At 42.4% G+C, this 19,304-nt stretch overlaps 1 protein-coding gene across 1 annotated transcript in view; it reads right to left on the bottom strand.

Annotated features, from left to right (window-relative positions):
• LOC126285377 (cell division control protein 42 homolog) overlaps nt 1–19,304 on the bottom strand; it is a 574,084-nt gene that overhangs the window by 308,347 nt on the left and 246,433 nt on the right. The window contains exon 2 of the mRNA XM_049984703.1: nt 17,322–17,380. Coding sequence (XP_049840660.1) covers nt 17,322–17,380 — 59 coding nt within the window. The remainder of the gene's footprint in view (nt 1–17,321; nt 17,381–19,304) is intronic.

Raw genomic sequence — 19,304 nt, 5'->3', positions numbered from 1 at the left:
ATGTCAATATGTTCCATAATTCATCAGACTGACGTCAGCGATATAGGCCTGTAATTATGCATGTCTGTGGGCCGACGTTCCTTATAAACTGGAACGACCTGCGCTCATGTTCCAATCGGTGGGTACCCTTCGATTTATATGACCACGCCTTATTAATCGACCGCAGTCTACTTGATGGAGGGGTAACGACACGCGAGATGCGAAGAGTAGTAAATGTGACAGTAATTCACATTTCCAGTTGATATACATAACGTTCATAGTCAAGCGTCACCTAAGATATTGTAATTTAAAGGAAAGAGGGAAGTAAAATCCCATCAACAAGGCTATTAGCATCGTAGCGCAGTCTCTCATGTTAATGGACGAATAAACGAACCAACTGCTTTACTTTCAAAGGAATCATATTGCTATCTTTAAGCGATTAAGGGCAAGCACTACATTTTAGAAGGGCCATGTCCGCAAACCGTATTTCCGACTTTTGTACCAGCCTTATAAATTTACACCTCACATTTCCTACAGCAGCTTCAATTCCCCAGTTTGACTCCTGCCACGAGGGGGGGGGGGGGGGGCAAGAACGTGCGAGTTAACAAATATAAATCTCAGGACCTGCTACACCCATTTGCTCTAACTTCCACCAAAGCCTGCTGCCGCTACCTTCGGCTTTGTATATCTACTTGCATCACATCATAGCTGCCCCAGCGTTCGCAGACTATTAAAGCAAGCCTTTTCGCTGACTTAAAACCGGGTCCTTACCTCGTGTTCAAAAGAAACTATTAACGTGTGTAGCGCACTTTACAGCGTGTAAGTGGCCACACGGCTGTGAACCGTGACGTCAGCGAGTTCGCCAGAAGAGCTTTCCACATGGCGATCAGCTAAAACGACTTCCTTTCTGACGTCAAACACGTGCACAGACGCCGCACGAGCCATATCTGCCGTCGTGCGGAGCCGCATGCAGCTCATCTCAAGCCATTACCAAGAAAAAGAGAGTTAAAAACATTCCGTAAACAACCATCACACTTTTCTTTACGATTTTCACTGAATCACGAAGCGAAAGTTAAATTTCACTAACATTCTTTGGGCATTACGTCGTGTCATTTTTAAAATAGGACCACCATTAAAATCTACAGTGCGATTGGCTAGGCGGCGATCCTCTTCAGGCAGATGAAATTGCTGGTTCCTGGAGATTTCTATTGACACACGACGGTCTACACACCCGAGAAAGCGACTTGGACTCATCACGTTGTAATACATCAACCAAGTCATAGTATTTTATCTTGTAGTGGCATCCAAACCTCGCTTCATATTGGAAGATCCATCGTATGGTATTACTCCGACTTTCATCTTCAGTCGTCCGATTTCGAAGCAATTAATACAGGATTTCTAGGTTCGTTGCGAAGCAAAAACCGCTCTTACTCCTCTTAATTATGGTTTCACCAAATTTTTAGGAATTTGGTGCATACCTGAATTGAAGTGTAAAGCAAAATAACGCTTTTCACATTCTTGAGAATCAATGGTCTCGTAATCTAGGTAGTTAATATGGATCAATTAATTTGAGAATGAGCACCAACTTTGCAGAGAGCGCGTTGCACTATCAATTAAAATCTAATAGTAGTAGCAAAAGAAACATAATATTAAGGTAAAAATCTGCGTAATATTTAACAAAAAAAATCAAACAAAATCACGATATTCTGATCGTATTTTTTCTGCCTATCTTTCTCTTTCTATGACATCAAAGATCTTTCTTAATATTTTTAGATAAGACAAATAACAGAGCGTTACATTCAAATCTAATTTAGGTTCTCTCCTCCCCTTCTCTTCCCTTCCCTTCCCTCCTCTTCCCTTCCCTTCCTAAACCGCCGCCTCCACGTTTCATGTCTCTCAACACTCCAAGTGTTTCCACAAAAACTGTATCTATTCCCAGAAAAGAGAACGCAAAAACTTTTGCAGATTGCGTTGCAGGATTATTCTAAGATAAGCACTCTCTTAACGTTGTTATTCGAAGTCTTAGACACGTTTCAGCTTCCTCTCTTCTTCCAATTCCCCTACCGCAAGTGTTGATTTAGTGTTACAGTTTGTTATAACATTATAACAAAATCAACTGATACACCTACTACCTTACTACATCAACCAAGATACATCTGAAGCTGCAACTTGGTCCTCGGGCCTTAGCTGACTATTGAAGATCACCATTGAAGTTTAAGGCGTTATAATGAACAAAGACATCTAAATGGCGTTGGAAAATGCATAGAATACGCAAATCATCACATACATATGAAAGTTGTTGCCTCCTTACGAAGTAGCAGTTTACTTCCCTCGCAATATTATTTACTCTACGAACTTCCTGTTTTACGAACAGTGTTTTCAAATATGAGACTATAAGCCACAGTAACAGCGAACGCACATAGAAATAAGTATGTAAGTTGCAAAATGCCTCTGAGCAATATGAGACTTAACTTCTGAGGTCATCAGTCCCCTAGAACTTAGAACTACTTAAACCTAACTAACCTAAGGACATCACACACATCCATGCCCGAGGCAGGATTCTAACCTGCGACCGTAGCGGTCACGCGGTTCCAGACTGAAGCGCCTAGAACCGCACGGCCACACCGGCTGGCCTGTAAGTTGCATCCTAATACCTAGAAATCTGTCGATCAAGTCATTGCGTGTTGTCTAAATGTGAACAGATAATGATACTGAATTGTTCTATTGATAAAATCATATATATTGCGTTGCTTGCTGCAAAGGAACAAGATACCGAGTTTGAATACCACTTAAAGGTAAATATAGAAGTATAACTAAAATTTTACTAGATTTAAAGACGATTATACTCTCCATGGTCGCCCAACAAAACAGTACATAGTAGCCGGTTAGTGCCAGAACAACTTTTTCGCGTTGTGCGACCTGCAGGCGTTATCGAAAGAAAATGGAAAAGAAAATTAAGTCCCAGTACAAGGAGCGTTTAAGAATTCTCCTTACGTTATAGTGTAATTTTTAAGTGTCTCAACTTAAATTCAGTATACGCTTCCATAGAGCCGCGTTTCCATTGGATTGAAGTAAGGGAAGGGAGAGCAGTCGATAACGTCCTGTCGAAGACCGGCTCATTAGAGAGGAGGAGCAAACTGTGACAGGGGAAGGAAGAGGAGAAAACCCAGTGTGTTCCTTTCAAGGTAACCATGTCGACTTTTGCATTATGGGTGTAGTCGTCTTTGAAAAAAAAAAAGGTTTTGTTTTGGCTTCAAATGTTGTATGGGATATCTACTTTAGCGTTCATCCAAAGCTCAGTAGAAACTCCGTTATCGAGTTACAAAGCGATTTGTCAGAAAATTGTCTTCGAAAACAATTCACAGTGGGAAAAGAAGAGTCGACATCGCGACCATTGTGGCAGCATGTAATTTCGACAGCGGCCTATCAGGCGTTATGGGAAATATGAACATGATCGACCTTGACATCGGACCAGCGTATGAAGCGAGCAGAGATGCCTATGACGGAAGCTGACAAGGCCTGCAGGACTTCAATGATCAAGAAGAAGATTCAGGAGGACCTCCTTTTCGATCTGGAAGGATTCCTGTACGGCCTAGGGATCGCCGACTAGAAGCAACTTAACTATAAGAAATTTAACCTAAAACTGTAAATGCACTTTTCTCGAAACTTTCCTTTTTTTCCTTTCGGATTGGCAGAAAAATTAACTATAGAGTGGTGTGTGGTATTTTGAATGGTATCTGATATCAGCATTTTAAGGTCAATTTTCTGCCGTATTTTCAAAAGCCTATTTTCGATGCACACTTTTGTCTAGTTTTTGGGCGAAAAAATTGACAATTATTTCAACAAATGACCATTTTGTTAGAAATCTGTGTTTTTCAATTATCATATATACGCTCGAAGAGAATATATTGAAAATGACTCATGCATAATTATTTGTTATACACTGAAGAACCAAAGAATGTGGTACACCTGCCTAACATCGTGTAGGACCCCCGCATGCACGCAGAAGTGCCGCAACACGTCGTAGCATGGACTCGACCAATGTCTGAAGTATAGCTGGAGGGAAATGACAGCACGAATCCTGCAGGGCTATCCATAAATCCGTAAGAGTACGACGGGGTGGAGATCTCTTCTCAACAGCATCTTGCAAGGCATCCCAGATACGCTCAGTAATATTCATGTCTGGGGAGCTTGGTGGTCAGCGTAAGCGTTTAAACTCAGAAGAGTGTTCCTAGAGGCACTCTGTAGCAATTCTGAACGTGTGGCGTGCCGCATTGTCCTGCTGGAATTGGTCAACTCCGTCGGAATGCACAATGGACATGAATGGTTGCAGGTGATCAGACAGGATGCTTACGTACGTCTAACCAGTCAGGGTCATATCCAGAGGTATCAGGGGTCCCATATCACGCCAACTGCACACGTCCCACACCACTACAGATCCTCCACGGTCCCCTGCTGACATGCAGGGTCCATGGATTCATGAGGTTGCCTCCACACCCGTACACGTCCATCCGCTCGATAAAATTTGAAACGAAAATCGTCAGACCAGTCATCAACAGTCCAATATCGGTGTTGATTGGTCGGCGCGAGGCGTAAAGCTATGTGTCCTGCAGTCATAAAGTTTACACGAGTGGACCTTCGGCTCCGAAAGCCCATATCGAAGATGCTTCGTTGAATGGTTCGCCCACTGACACTCGCTGATGGCCTAACAATGAAATGTGCAACAGTTCTGTCACTTCTGTCACGTTGACGATTCTCGTCTGTCGTCGTTGGTCCCGTCCTTGCAGGATATTTTTCCAGCCGCAGCGGTGTCTGCGATTTGATGTTTCACCGGATCCCTGATATTCACGGCACACTCGTGAAACCGTCTTACGGGAATATCTGAGATGCTGTGTCCCATCACTCGTGCGCCGACTACAACACCACGTTCAAAACTCACTTCAATCTTGATAACCTTCTATTGTAGCAGCAGTAACCGATCTAAGAACTGCGCCAGACACTTGTCTTATAAAGGTGTTTCCGATCGCAGCGCCGCATTCTGTCTGTTTACATATTTCTGTATTTGAGTACGCACGCCTATACCTGTTTTTCTTTTGGCGCTTCAGTGTAGACAGGATGGGGAATTCCCGCGGATGACCAATCTTCCGGCTACAAGGGGTTTTTTCACCACTTTAAGTTATAGGAAGCGTCCGAGCTGGACACAAAAATGATTGTGAGAGATTAAAGTGTAACGAATAAAACTATATCATTAGATTCACCATTACTTTTTGTTTTACTTGAAAAAAGTCACGAAATTCACCTGTTTTCAAGCGTTCAAAGAAAACGGCCCTCTAACTCGATTTAGGGAAGCCACGGAAAAACTTATCCCTAGAAGGAAGGGCGGGTATTTAAACGCTAGTTTTGAATGCAAAGTCCAGTGTGTCGCCTACTGCACGCGTACAGAATAACGACTGTTCTTTAACAGGAAGCTGAATACTTAAGTAAGAGATTTAAATTTTTCGTTGTCTTCACCTTAGTTATTTGTCAACTATGGCTAGCATAAAATATATTACTTTTATGTAACAATTAGAATGAATTTATTGGAGTAGATAATGAGAGGCATTAGGTCTACGCTGTAAACCGTAATATGTGTGTGTGTGTGTGTGTGTGTGTGTGAGAGAGAGAGAGAGAGAGAGAGAGAGAGAGAGAGAGAGAGAGAGAGAGAGAGAGAGAAGCTGTACGCCAACAATAGATTCCCCTAGAATGAAATTTTCACTCTACAGCGGAGTGTGCGCTGATATGAAACTTCCTGGCAGATTAAAACTGTGTGCCGGACCGAGATTCGAACTCGCGACCTTTGCTTTTCGCGGGCACGTACTCTACCGACTGAGCTACCAAAGCACGACTCACGCCCCGTCCTCACACCTTTAATTCCGCCAGTACCTCGTCTCCTACCTTCCAAGCTTCACAGAAGCTCTCCTGCGAACCTTGCAGAACTAGCACTCTTGGAAGAAAGGATATTGCGGAGACATGGATTCCCCGTTCTTACGATGAGTATCACAGTAGATGTAAATCCTAAAAAAGAAAGAATCAAATTTTATATATGAAGTTGACCATATAGCTCCTTCCTGGAAATTTATTTGTAATCGCGAGTTTTACTTTGCCTTTTTTTCCTTTTCATTCCTTTCACGAAAATACTAATACTAATATACTGAGAACTAACGTTGTTTATTTGCAGTATAAATAACATAAAAAATGAAAATAAACAGAAATACTTCCACAGGAACTCAACCCCACGACCTGCAGAGTTACCGTTCTGTACTCTTTCAGCGACGCTGACCGCCGTGTGAAAACTGCACCAACACAAATAGTTCCAACCATCCCGCCCCGCGCCACAAATGCTTTTTTTTGTATGAACACTTGGGCATCTGGACTTCCCAATTATGTCACTTTCAAAAAAAAGTTCAAATGTGTGTGAAATATTATGGGACTTAACTGCTAAGGTCATCAGTCCCTAAGCTTACACACTACTTAACCTAAATTAACCTAAAGACACACACACAAACACAAACACACACACACACACACACACACACACACACACACACACACACACATATATGCCCATGCCCGAGGGAGGACTCGAACCTCCGCCGTACGTCACTTTCATTTCAGGCCAAGCGCTGCGTAAGTATACTATAACTATGGACGAAACCTGTGATGACGAGTAGGCGCGGTACCTTTGTTAGTAAACTGTTTCTTCTTCCTGCTCCTCCTCCACCCTTACTCTTCCCATTTTTTTTTTTTTTCGCCACACATTTTTTCACCCGTCACAGAACGGCAGCGCCACGGAAAACGCGTTCAGAGCGTGCGCCCTAGCTGCTACGCTCTGGTTATACCAATGGGCTTGGCAAGATAATGTAACGTTACGGTAAGCGGCCAAAAGTGAAGGACGACAAAACGTCTTAAACAGTATATTGACATCAGAACAGATTCGCAAATATTGCACTTCGAACGGAAGAGCAGTTAGCCGCAAACAAGTCGCTTGGAAAGTTTGCTAATTGCTGACGTCGAATCAGAATTCATAACAGCTGTGGAGTGGAATCTTCTGAATGCATCGGGCAGATCTGCCGTCTAAAATTTCCAAGGTAGGCCGTTGTCTCCTTGGCGCGGCGTGGAAGCTCGGCTACCGTTAGCTGACGGGAAGGGAACCAGGCCGTTTGTTCAGCAATTAGAGACGGCGCCACAGAGCCAGGGCAGACGCCGCCGTTCCGCGGCGTTACGTCTGGGAAACGGGACACCGGAAGGGAAGCCGTTGCGCTGCGGGGTTAAGCGCGTCCCATCCCTGTCTGCTGCGGTCCCACGGCGAACCGCCGCCGGGCCCTGCCCGAGCTCTCAGCTGCGGCACGCAAACCGGGGAGGGGCGTGGCGTGAGGCGGCGCCGTTTGGAGTGCCGGCCTCCGGTCACAAAATGTGCCGCTTTTCTCTGGAGGGCCAGGGAGGCAGCCCAGATGCACGCCAGGCGGCGCGTGCTCGCTGGCAGTATCTACGGAAATACGGTGTTTTGATCTTAACTCGCCATGATCTGTGACGGTTTTGAACAAGGTCATCATCCTGCCTCCTACAGCGCTTTTTGACACATCTGAAGAGACACTATCCCCAGTTGAGCCGTGGTACAAATTGCTGTTTTGAAGAGCGCGTAGTGTGAAGCAGTCGCCCTCCGTTTCTGGCGGTGGCGCCGCTGTAGCAACCGCAGCTTTGGTGTCTCCCTCTGCTGGGAAAGGTTGCCTGTTCACTTGCATTTAAGCGGCGCTATGAGCTCACCAATCAGGCAGTCTGGCCCTGTTTCCTGTCCCCAGCTTGCTAGTCTGTCTCTCGTCCGCATTTGTCAGGCAGTTAGTGTCTGTCTGTCTTTCTTTCTTTCAGATCAACCTTTAAAGCCGGCAAAATGAGAGTCTCTCCACTCCCCCAGTAACAGAACTCAGCGAATGGTCGCCCTGTCGGGGCTTAGTCCCTGCATCTGACAAGGAGACGGCACGACCGTGGGGTCGGGGATTTGCCTGCAATTTCGTGTGGTGAAAGAGGACCCCTAACACCTCACCTGGTTAAAATATTAGGACGCAGTACCCGGAAAATCCAGGGAAAAGTCGATCCAAAGTTTCTTAGGTGCCTTATGAGTATAAAATGTTAGTACACTGCCGAGCCGCCGTCTGGCCTAGGTGTTTAGGGCTTGGAGTCTTTCGCCAGAGGTCTCGTGTTCGATTCCTCCTCTGGCACTTTTTTCCCCTTCTGTTTCATTTTCTTTGGTTATTCCACCAATTATTCAGAAATATTCAAAAACCTACATTATCTTTAACAAATTGATTGAATAAAAATTATTTTCCTTTTGTCCAAGAACGCAATTCATGGCGGTGGGTTTCCCATTTTTCATTGTAAAGTATATGAGGAGAAGCATTGCCTTTTTAATCAGAATAACAAAGTCGATTGGAAAACATTCAATTTTTATACATATAATAATTATAAAGAAGAACCGCAGTGGTAATTATCGTTAAAACAAACGAAGCAATAATTTTTGCGACATCTTGCGCAACATATAAAAGCGGATTTTTTACCATCACAGGGCGTTTGAAATAAATATGTACAAAAACATGCCCATTAACATTTACGAAAATGTTTTGAGTTTCTGATAATTTTAAGGCAAACCAGGCATATTGAATCATGTTTCAGAACATTGGTGACGATAATTGATGGTCAATTATAGAATGAATTTTTATACAATCTTACCGGGAATTAATTTCACGATTCGCCTGTAACAATGCGCTGCAATTTTGCAAGCAATAGAAGAAAACAAAAGTGCCGGAGGAGGAATCGAACTCGAGACTTTTGGAGTAAGGGTCCTAGCGCTAACCATGTACGCCAGATGGCGGCTCGGCAGTGGACTAACATTTTATACTCATAAAGCACCTAAGAAACTTTGGATCGACTTTTCTCGGGATTTTCCGAGTACTGCGTCCTAATATTTTAATCACGTGAGGTGTTAGGGGTCCTCGTTCACCACACAAAAATGCGGACAAATCCCCGACCCCGCGGTCGTGCTGTCTCCTTGTGAGTCTGCGCGTTAGGCCGCCAGTCTACTCGAGTTTGCTCAGGCAACGGTCATAGGCGGTTGGATCGATCGGTTGGTCGGTCGCGCACTGAGACACAAGATGACCTGTCCGCCTTGAGCGTCGGCGCATGTGAGGTTGCCATGTGAGTCCAGTGGGCCGCGGCCTATAGCGAGGGGTAGCGACTTCGCGGTCCACACGAAAGCAACAGGAGCCAACCCACATCGGTCTGGCCAGTGCGAGCTGCGACGCCGTGAGACGGGAGATCGGCCCGCCTTCCTGCGTCCGTTGAAGCGGCTGGCAGCGGACGGTTCGGGAGAGCGATTTCGGGGTACTGCGCCATGCCTTCTCGAGAAGTCGTAGTTTATTAGAAGTGCTATGTTGTTTCATTTACTTGTTAAATTCTACTTGTTTTCTTGGTGAGGTCACCAGCCGTTTTGCTTTGGGTTCGTCCAACCATTCTTCTCCGTTTGCCAACCCGCGGGAAAGTAGTTGTTTATAAAATGGGTGGTCCGTTTTCCCCTTGTGGAGAAGGGGCGGGTTAGACCTACCTGCGGTTCGGGTTGTTCGGTAATCTCCCTATCAATCTACCGTACGTTAGTAGCTGCCTCTGTCATGTTTGTCGGATTTGGTGTGTTAACGAAATTACTGCTTGGAGTGTAACGGCCTTATACCTGAAATATGTTTTGATCTTTGGAAGCTTTTATATAATTGCCTATGATCTTGAGAGGCGGTATCTGTCTACTGTAGACCATCTTAACTATTGTTTGGCCAACCTTGTAGAATTTTATATAAGATTGCATTTCATGGGCTTTTATTTAAATGATCATTGTAGTATATAAAGTTGCCACCCTTTCACTGTAAGACTTTTCTTAGAAGTTAAAATCAAGTTGCACCTTCGGTGGCAAGGTTAATATTTTAATTGTTAGTGTTTTGTACCATTTCTATCCCTCCTACAGGGGGTGCATAGTTTGTGTGCTTGTGTAAATTGTTAAAACTCTTAGTTTAAAGTTAGCTGGTGTGTTGCAGATTTGCACCAGTGTAGTCTTTCAGAGGCTATTGTGAGCGGTCGTAACTACAGCCGTGTCAAAAGGGAGCGGCAAGGTTCTCTGCCCGAATGCTCATACAGTCAAAACTTGTTTCTTTCTCCCTCTGAATAAATTGTAACTTTGATATTTAGAGGGTGCTTTCTGATTATAATTTTAAATCTGTTTCTATAAAAAAAATGCTTTTAGGCACTAGTAAAGTGAATAAAAGTCCATTTGTTAAAAGTAATTTGGTTATGATTTCATCAGTTACTCCCTGGCATCTACTTCCACATGCTTACATAGTGTGATTAAATGATTTAATGTTTTTGATGAATCGCTAGTAAATAAAATGAATTCCTAAGAATATTCTTTGAAAATAAATCACGTTTCACTAGTAATGTGGCTATCGCCTTTGATGCTAAAAATAAAACGTAGAAACTAACGTCCGACATATTACAAGGATTTTATGATGCGACCATTATTGTTTTCAAAGGTAAATGAACTACCTAACAGAGGAACATAGGTTGTTTTAAAAACAGAGTTCATTATTTTATGTACGATGCGTGTTTTGAAATTTAAAACAATTCGAGCTAAGATATCTCTATTTTATTTTTACATGAAATCCTGTACCTTCAACTACGCACTGACGCCATTACAGTCTGATTCTTCCTTGTTTACGTTGTGTACTGTGTGTTTAAGATGCCTCCGATAATCGTGAGTCTAGCCGACTGAAGGACGGGCTGTTATAAGATTTCTTAGTGCTAAAGGCCTAAAAGCGATCGATATTCATCCTGAGATCTGTGCAGTTTACGGAAAAAACATTAAGAGTGATGGAATGGTAAGAAAGCGGATGAGAGCATTTAAAGATGGCCGCACAAATGTGCATGATGAACAACGGAGTGGACGTCCTTCGGTCGTTAATGAAAGTTTGGTGCAGGGAGTGGACAATAAGGTGAGAAGAAACAGACGGTTTACGATTTCCTCCTTGCAGGTTGACTTTCCTAATGTTTCTCATAGTGTTTTGTATGGCATTGTGACCGAGCACTTGAATTACCGAAAATTGTGCGCATGTTGGGCACCGAAATTGTTGACGGATCTGCACAAAACCAAACGTTTAGAAAAAAGATTCAAATGGCTCTGAGCACTGTGGGACTCAACTGCTGCGGTCATCAGTCCCCTAGAACTTAGAACTACTTAAACCTAACTAACCTAAAGACATCGCACGCATCCATGCCCGAGGCAGGATTCGAACCTGCGACCGTAGCAGTCGCACGGCCAAACGTTTAGACCGTGCACTGACTTTCTTTGAGCGGTACCACAACGGCGGTGATGATTTCGTTACGGGCGATGAAACATGGGTGGCCTGCGTCACACCAGAATCAAAGCAACAGTCCATGAAAGTTCAGCAAGGGCATCGTTTTGCTGCAAGACAATGCCCGTCCGCATGTGGTGAATCAGACCAAAGATCTCATCACATGTTTTCGATGGGAAACTCTAGATCATCCTCCGTACAGCCCCGATCTTGCGCGCAGTGACTACCATCTGTTCCTGCACTTCAAGAAACGCCTGGGCGGTCAGCGTCTTCAAGACGATGACGAAGTCAAAATAGTGGTGATGCAGTGGTTAACAAGTCACGTGGCAGAATTATATGAGGTGGGTATTCAAAAACTGGTACAACGTTATGACAAGAGCCTCAATATTGACGGAAATTATGTAGAAGAGTAGATTAAGGTACAGGCTTTCACGTAAAAATAGAATTATTGATATATCTTAGCACGTCTTTTTTAATTTCAAAGTGGTACTTACTTAAAAAAACACCTCGTATTCCCTATACATATAGAAAATAAAAAATGTATCCTTAGAAGAATGTCGGAAATGTTTGGTTTCCGAGTTATGTCCTTTAAAATAGTAATACTGATTCCACCGTTTTTCTTCCGAAAACTAGTAGTTTTTGAGAAGAGCTTGCGACAGTTTACCTCCTTTTTGAATACAGGCCGCACATCGCTGTCTCGTAGCCTGCGAACACGATCCCAAATTCCAAGGGTACTGCGTATTTCCCCACAACATGCCGTAACTCGTGCAGGATAACCTCCAGGTGACAGGGCCTGTACACGTTGCAAATGGTGTAGGTCCAACTGTTGCTCTCACAGCTGTCTCCAGATATTCACTCGCAACGCTAACCGTCGTTTGCTGATAAAAGGGGAAGTATGCGCCGAATCTAGCACCTCCTGTTCCACATATGAAGTTTTAGATATTGATCGTCACCTCTCCAAACCAATAAATGTAGCCTTTCCGTGATCGCACGGACGGCGAGGGAAACTTCGAACGTCTTCCGGTCTGGACATTTCCACTGCGGGTAGCTCTTTTTTTTTAAAAAAAAGACGTGCCATTGCAACGTTAACATACATTCAGTGCACTTCAACCGGCTCCTAAACTGAGTACGCGTCGAACGTCAAACAGAACACACACTGTGTCCTTCGCCTCTGAATTAACTCTCCTTTTAATATAGTCTGTGACGTCAATCACAATAAATGCGGAAGGAGAAAGCTCTGATAAATATAATTGTTTTGAAGAGCACAGCCAGGAAATCCTGTTTCCGGACCAATATTGTAATGAACTTTTTTACTGTCAATAAAATTCTTTTGGGTATGTATGAAATTCTCCGACTTTTCAGCCACTGTTGCAAATAGCTTTCCACCGAGTGTATTTGCTAATAAATCTGGATCGGAGACACAAAGCATTTGGATCAGAAATCAGAAGAATTCTATGTTCATGCAATTCAGTCACGAAGGAGGTCACCTACAAAACATCCATCCCACCGTTCCCTGAGTATTTTTCGTCAAGGTGAGACAATAAAATAGGACGACTGACGAAATATATGGATAAAACTGGAAGGTGAACTGTATATATTGCCACAACTATGATTTTAAGGATTTTCGTGTACGTTTCGTTTCTCCACTGTAGCACAAAAGTTGTCTGCTAGGTGTTTAAGAGAATTCTTTTAACACTCTTCTATATTATGAACATGTTTAGTGTGGAAGCCAAATTTCCGACGGATAGTTTTTCAGTAATTAGCGAGTGTAAATTTACGCAACATACGTATGTTTCATGTTGAAATCGCTTTCATCTGTAATTGCTCGTACTGGTTCAAATGGTTCTGAGCACTATGGGACTTAACATCTGTGGGCATCAGTCTCCTAGAACTTAGAACTACTTAAACCTAACCAACCTAAGGACATCACATACATCCATGCCCTCGGCAGGATTCGAACCTGCGACCGTAGCAGTCGTGCGGTTCCGGACTGAGTGCCTGAACCGCGGCCGGCAATTGCTCGTACAGAAAAAATTCGGATGCTTCTCTGAATGTGTGTGTGTGTGTGTGTGTGTGTGTGAGAGAGAGAGAGAGAGAGAGAGAGAGAGAGAGAGAGAGAGAGAGAGAGAGAGAGAGAGAGAGAGTGTGTGTGCGTGTGTGTGAGAGAGAGAGAGAGAGAGAGAGAGAGAGAGTGTGTGTGTGTGTGAGAGAGAGAGAGAGAGAGAGAGAGAGAGAGGAGAGAGAGAGAGAGAGAGAGAGTGTGTGTGTGTGTGTGTGAGAGAGAGAGAGAGAGAGAGAGAGAGAGAGAGAGAGAGAGAGAGAGAGAGAGAGAGAGAGAGAGAGAGAGAGTGAGAGAGAGAGAGAAGGGGGGGGGGGGGTACTTTCGTTGTTCATATTATCCAATTTGTAATCCCATTAAGTAGATATCTGGATGACAGAGCGACGTCAACCACATGGAAGAAAAATATTGTTTGACCGCACTAAACCGAATTTTCTTCCTTTCTCAGTTTGATAACTGAACTGAAAATTCCGAAACCGGTTATAGGTAACAAGGTGATAAAGACCTCAATCTGTGTAATATTGTTTTCATACGTAACAACTTGCACGGGTGTTGAAAAATCTTCCAGTATTCCTTTGTCGTGACATCCGCTGAAATCTATACAGAGTACTCTGAATTGTAGCTAACAGGGGAACAGTCTAAAGACACTAATCCGTAATGCAAGAACGTTAGTGACTTTACTAACTCCAAGAAAATCGTCATCGTCGTTTTCAGACCCAAAACTAATATGCTACAGTCCTCAGTCTATCCCGTGCCAACTTCATCTCTGCGTAACTGTTGCGTCCTACGCCCATTTGAACCTGTTCACTCTCTTGGGTCTCCCTGCACAATTTTTACCATCCATACTTCCCTGCATCATTAAACTGACGATTCCTTGACGCCTCAAAATGCGACTTGTCAACCCATCCCATCTTTTGGTCAAGTTGTGCCATTAATTACAGCAGAACCCCTCTAACCCGTCACCTTCGGGACCGGGACCATGGTCGGAACGAAAAAACGGTCGGATTATCCGAAAAATCTAATATTTATTGCAAAAATATAAAAAGACATTAGTACTAAAAGTTAAACGATTTGAGAACTAAAAGACGGCTACAGTAATATAAAAAGATGTTTTTTACACAGTGTTAAACACTATATTAAATAAAAAACATCTACACACACTAAAATATGTATTGGTTTTAAAAGGAAAAACGACAAACAAGTTACAGTACTGTACTCTACTTAATAACGTATAAACGATATATACTGTAAACCAAAAAAAATTTATTGCACTGCGTATAAAATTTTTTTTACGAAGAAATAAACTACTGTATGTATAAACTAAGAAATAATTATACTGTAAGCATTGTTTTTACAGTAAAAACGGAAACAAATTACTTGGAAATAAAGTCAGTGATACATTTTTGTTTAGTAGATGTTATTCTAGATTTATCTGCAGTGTCCCTTCATTTTTTTATCCAGCAAACGTCCGTTTGAGTTGAAGTTGGATTCTGCTCGATGTATTGAAGGGCGATGTCAAAAGCGTTTCTTGTATCGTTGTGTGAAATCCGAGTGGAGGGTTCGTCTTCGCCGTCCGAGTCCGTTTCACAGTTTCCTAGCTAACAACGGCAACAATCTGGTCGTCATTGAGCTCTTCAAAAGTGTCAATCTTTGTCACATTCGTTGATCCACTCTTCAACTTCATTGGCAGAGACGTTCGGGTCCAGAATTTGTAGATCTTTAACGATTTCCAGTGCGTCGTTGGTTTGCTCATCTTCGGTATGTTCATTTTCAGTCATAACTTGTGGCCAAGGCTTACGTCACCATTTCCGCAGTGTGTCAGGTTTCAGTTCATCCCATGCTGCATCGATTGTGTAGATAGCGTCTTTGATGTTCAGGGATTTCATTGCCTCAAATAAGTTATGACCTCATTCAAATGGTTCTGAGCACTATGAGACTTAATTTCTAAGGTCATTAGTCCCCTAGAACTTAGAACTACTTAAACCTAACTAACCTAGGGACATCACACACATCCATGCCCGAGGCAGGATTCGAACCTGCGGCCGTAGCGGTCGCGCGGTTCCAGACGGTAGCGCCTAGAACCGCTCGGCCACCACATTCAGATTTTTCCAAGATTGAGCTGAGATACTTATTGCGATATCGTCTTTTTAACCATTCTATAACGCCCTGATCCATTGGTTGGATGAGTGAGGTCGCATTAGGAGGCAGAAAGAGAGCTTTTATGTCCCCTTGTGGATGTGATGGTGCATTATCCAACAGCAGAAGAGCACGAACAGGCAAATTTTCTGCTTCAAGTCTTTTTCGAAGAAAAACCGGGATTTAAAAAGGTTGCAGTCCATCCAAGCAGCAATAAACTGGTAAGGAAGATACGTTTACGTTTCTGAATGCCCTTGGCTTCTTAGATTTGCCATTGACGAACAAGGGGAGCTTGTGGGTACCATCTGTGTTGCTACAAAGAATAACTGTTATTCTGTCATTTATAAGTTTCGTTCCTACCACGGATCCATTTGAAGCTGCGAGCGTTTTTGTTGGCAACATTTTAAAGTTCAGCCCTGTCTCGTCGATGTTATAAGTGAGGTAACAGTTCATTTTCTTCTATAATTTCTTGAAAGTTAACAGGAAACTCCTTAGCAGTTGCGGCATCTGCAGATAGTTTTTCATCGCAAATAGAAACAAATCGGACACTTTGAGGAGTTTTCCAACGATAAATCCAGCCTGCACTGGCAGTAAATTTACTTTTGGTTTCCAGTTTTTTGTGCAAAACTACCGCTTTTTCTTTGAAAATTGGCCCGGATATTGGAGTTCCTTTCCTTCTTTCTTGACAAAACCACATCCATAATGTGTTATCAAACAGTTCAAGTTTAGGCTTTTTTAATGTTTTGCAATTCTTCAGAGTGTTTTCACCTTCGATCGTAACTGTATAGGATTCGATGTCTTTCCGCTTCTTCCTCCAATCCTTAATTGTCGTAACACCTACATTCAGTTCCTTTGCAATTTTTTGGAGCGATTCTCCTTCGTCCAGTCTGTGTAGCACTAGTAATTTTTTATTTAGTGAAAAAGTTACGTGTTTACGTTTGAATCCAGACATGTTGAAAAAGAGACAACTGTACACACAATGAATCTGCAGTAGTAAGTACTGTAGAGAACACGGAATAAAGCAAACAAAGACTTTTTTTTACTCCCAATAAAGGATAAAACTGCACTATAACGTACAGTATAACAATATGCACAGCGATAGTGGCCGCAACAATGGCCCGACAGGCGTCCAGTCAGTGGCAAGTCGGCAGAGGCTCGCGAGCCTGAACTTGGTCGAACTAACCGAAGTGACGGACCATGCAAGGTCGGGTTAGAGGGATTCTACTGTACTGTTCTTCAATGACCGACTCGGTACTACTACATCAGTGGCCGTCTTATCCATCTAATCTTCAGCATTCTTCTGGAACTCTACATTTCATTAGCATCTATTCTCTTTTTTCTGAAATCTTTATCGTCCACATTCCAATTCCATATGAGACTACACTCTACGGCTTCATTGTTGGACAAAATAAATTAAGTCAAATGGAAGCCTATGGAAGTATCTAGCGATGTAAAAATCTAGACACTCTCTTGTCTGTCAGCACAGCCGATGAGTCAGCAACTGCCTGCTTACGGCGGCTCAAAGGAACAGCCACGGCACGTGCGAGGCTTTATTTCGACACTTCAGTTATCTCCGTCTGGGCGCGCGCACACAAACTGCTTTCATGTTTCAGAACTGACAAAAACAGGAGTGTGACACAACTGTGTTGACAAACAGCGCGTTTCAAGGTCACCCGTTACCGCGCTTCAGCAGCGCACGCCAGACACTACGGTTGTCTACTCACCTGTCCGGCAGTGTCGCACAGTTGCACGCTGTACGGCCGCCCATCCACTCGCACCAGAACTGCAACACAAAAGACAGAAGTCACGTCAGGTGCGTAACTAACGGCAAATAAAGAAGGTATGTAAAGATACAAACTGGACAGGAAAATTTAGTCATATAGAGGTCACGCATGCTACACGAGATTGACAAAATACAAGGGTCATTAACTGACTGTCACTATTGTCTCAACAATAGTGGGACATACGGCATTGGAACAGCACAGGCGACGAGATGCAAGTCGCCAGCGAAATTTTTGCAAGGAGTATTCAGGATGAATTACCACCTTTCTTATAATTCGTCTACATGATACCTTAATCTTCAAGACTCTTCTGCAATTCACACCTAAGGACCAGGTAGAAGCTACATCGAACAACCTTTAGACTCACTCTCTACGTTTCCACTCTCTAACAGCACGTACGAAAAACATGTTTCCTTAAAAGCTTCGATTTCCATTATTATTATTATCATTTCTTTCTTATCTCAGACGTTATGTCTGGTCAGAAGTAGAAAGTGACGCGGACCTTGATCAAGCGTGACTTCCTTTTAACTGTACAGTATATGTTATATTGCATTTAGGAACTTTCGGGTAATTGAACATGTATCAATAATTACGGATTTCTGTAGTTGTATATATAAGTTTGGATGTGGCTGTATTGCATTGATGTACTGGTGGATATTGTGTGGTATGACTCCTGCAGTTGATAGTATAATTGGTATAATGTCAACTTTACCCTGATGCCACATATCCTTGACTTCCTCAGGCAGTTGGATGTTTGTTGTATTGGGTATGGATATTTCGATTAGTTGTGTTAATTTCTTCTTTTTATTGGTGAGTATGATGTCAGGTTTGTTATGTGGTGTTGTTTTATCTGTTATAATGGTTATGTTCCAGTATAATTTGTATTCATCATTCTCCAGTACATTTTGTGGTGCATATTTGTATATGGGAACGTGTTGTTTTATTAGTTTATGTTGTAAGGCAAGTTGTTGATGTATTATTCTTGCTACATTATCATGTCTTCTGGGATATTTTGTATTTACAAGTATTGTACATCCGCTTGTGATGTGATCTACTGTTTCTATTTTTTGTTTGCAAAGTCTGCATTTATCTGTTGTGGTATTGGGATCTTTAATAATATGCTTGCTGTAATATCTGGTGTTTATTGTTTGATCCTGTATTGCAATCATGAATCCTTCCGTCTCACAGTATATATTGCCTTTTCTTAGACATGTGTTGGATGTGTCTTGATCGATGTGTGGCTGTGTTAGATGATACGGGTGCTTGCCATGTAGTGTTTTCTTTTTCCAATTTACTTTCTTCGTATCTGTTGATGTTATGTGATCTAAAGGGTTGTAGAAGTGGTTATGAAATTGCAGTGGTGTAGCCGATGTATTTATATGAGTGATTGCTTTATGTATTTTGCTAGTTTGTGCTCGTTCTAGAAAGAATTTTCTTAAAATGTCTACCTGTCCATAACGTAGGTTTTTTATGTCGATAAATCTCTCCTTCCTTTCTGCTTAATGTGAATCTTTCTGTTGCTGAATGTATGTGATGCATTCTATATTTGTGGCATTGTGATCGTGTAAGTGTATTGAGTGCTTCTAGGTCTGTGTTACTCCATTTCACTACTCCAAATGAGTAGGTCAATATTGCTATAGCATAAGTATTTATAGCTTTTGCTTTGTTTCTTGCTGTCAATTCTGTTTTCAGAATTTTTGTTAGTCTTTGTCTATATTTTTCTTATAATTTTCTCATTATTCTCATAATTTTCTCATTATTCTCATAATTTTCTCATTATTCTCATAATTTTCTCATTATTCTCATAATTTTCTCATTATTCTCATTATTATTATTTCATCATGGGTATCAATTTTCGCATTTGGAGGATAAACTTGTGAAATTTCCTGAAAAAAATCTTGACGCAATGAAAAACGTCCTTCCAGC

This window comes from Schistocerca gregaria, chromosome 8 (assembly GCF_023897955.1).
Source record: "Schistocerca gregaria isolate iqSchGreg1 chromosome 8, iqSchGreg1.2, whole genome shotgun sequence".
NCBI classification, from domain to species: Eukaryota; Metazoa; Arthropoda; class Insecta; order Orthoptera; family Acrididae; genus Schistocerca; species Schistocerca gregaria.
The sequence above is the reverse complement of the archived record's forward strand: the minus strand, read 5'-3'. Positions and strand labels throughout refer to the sequence as shown.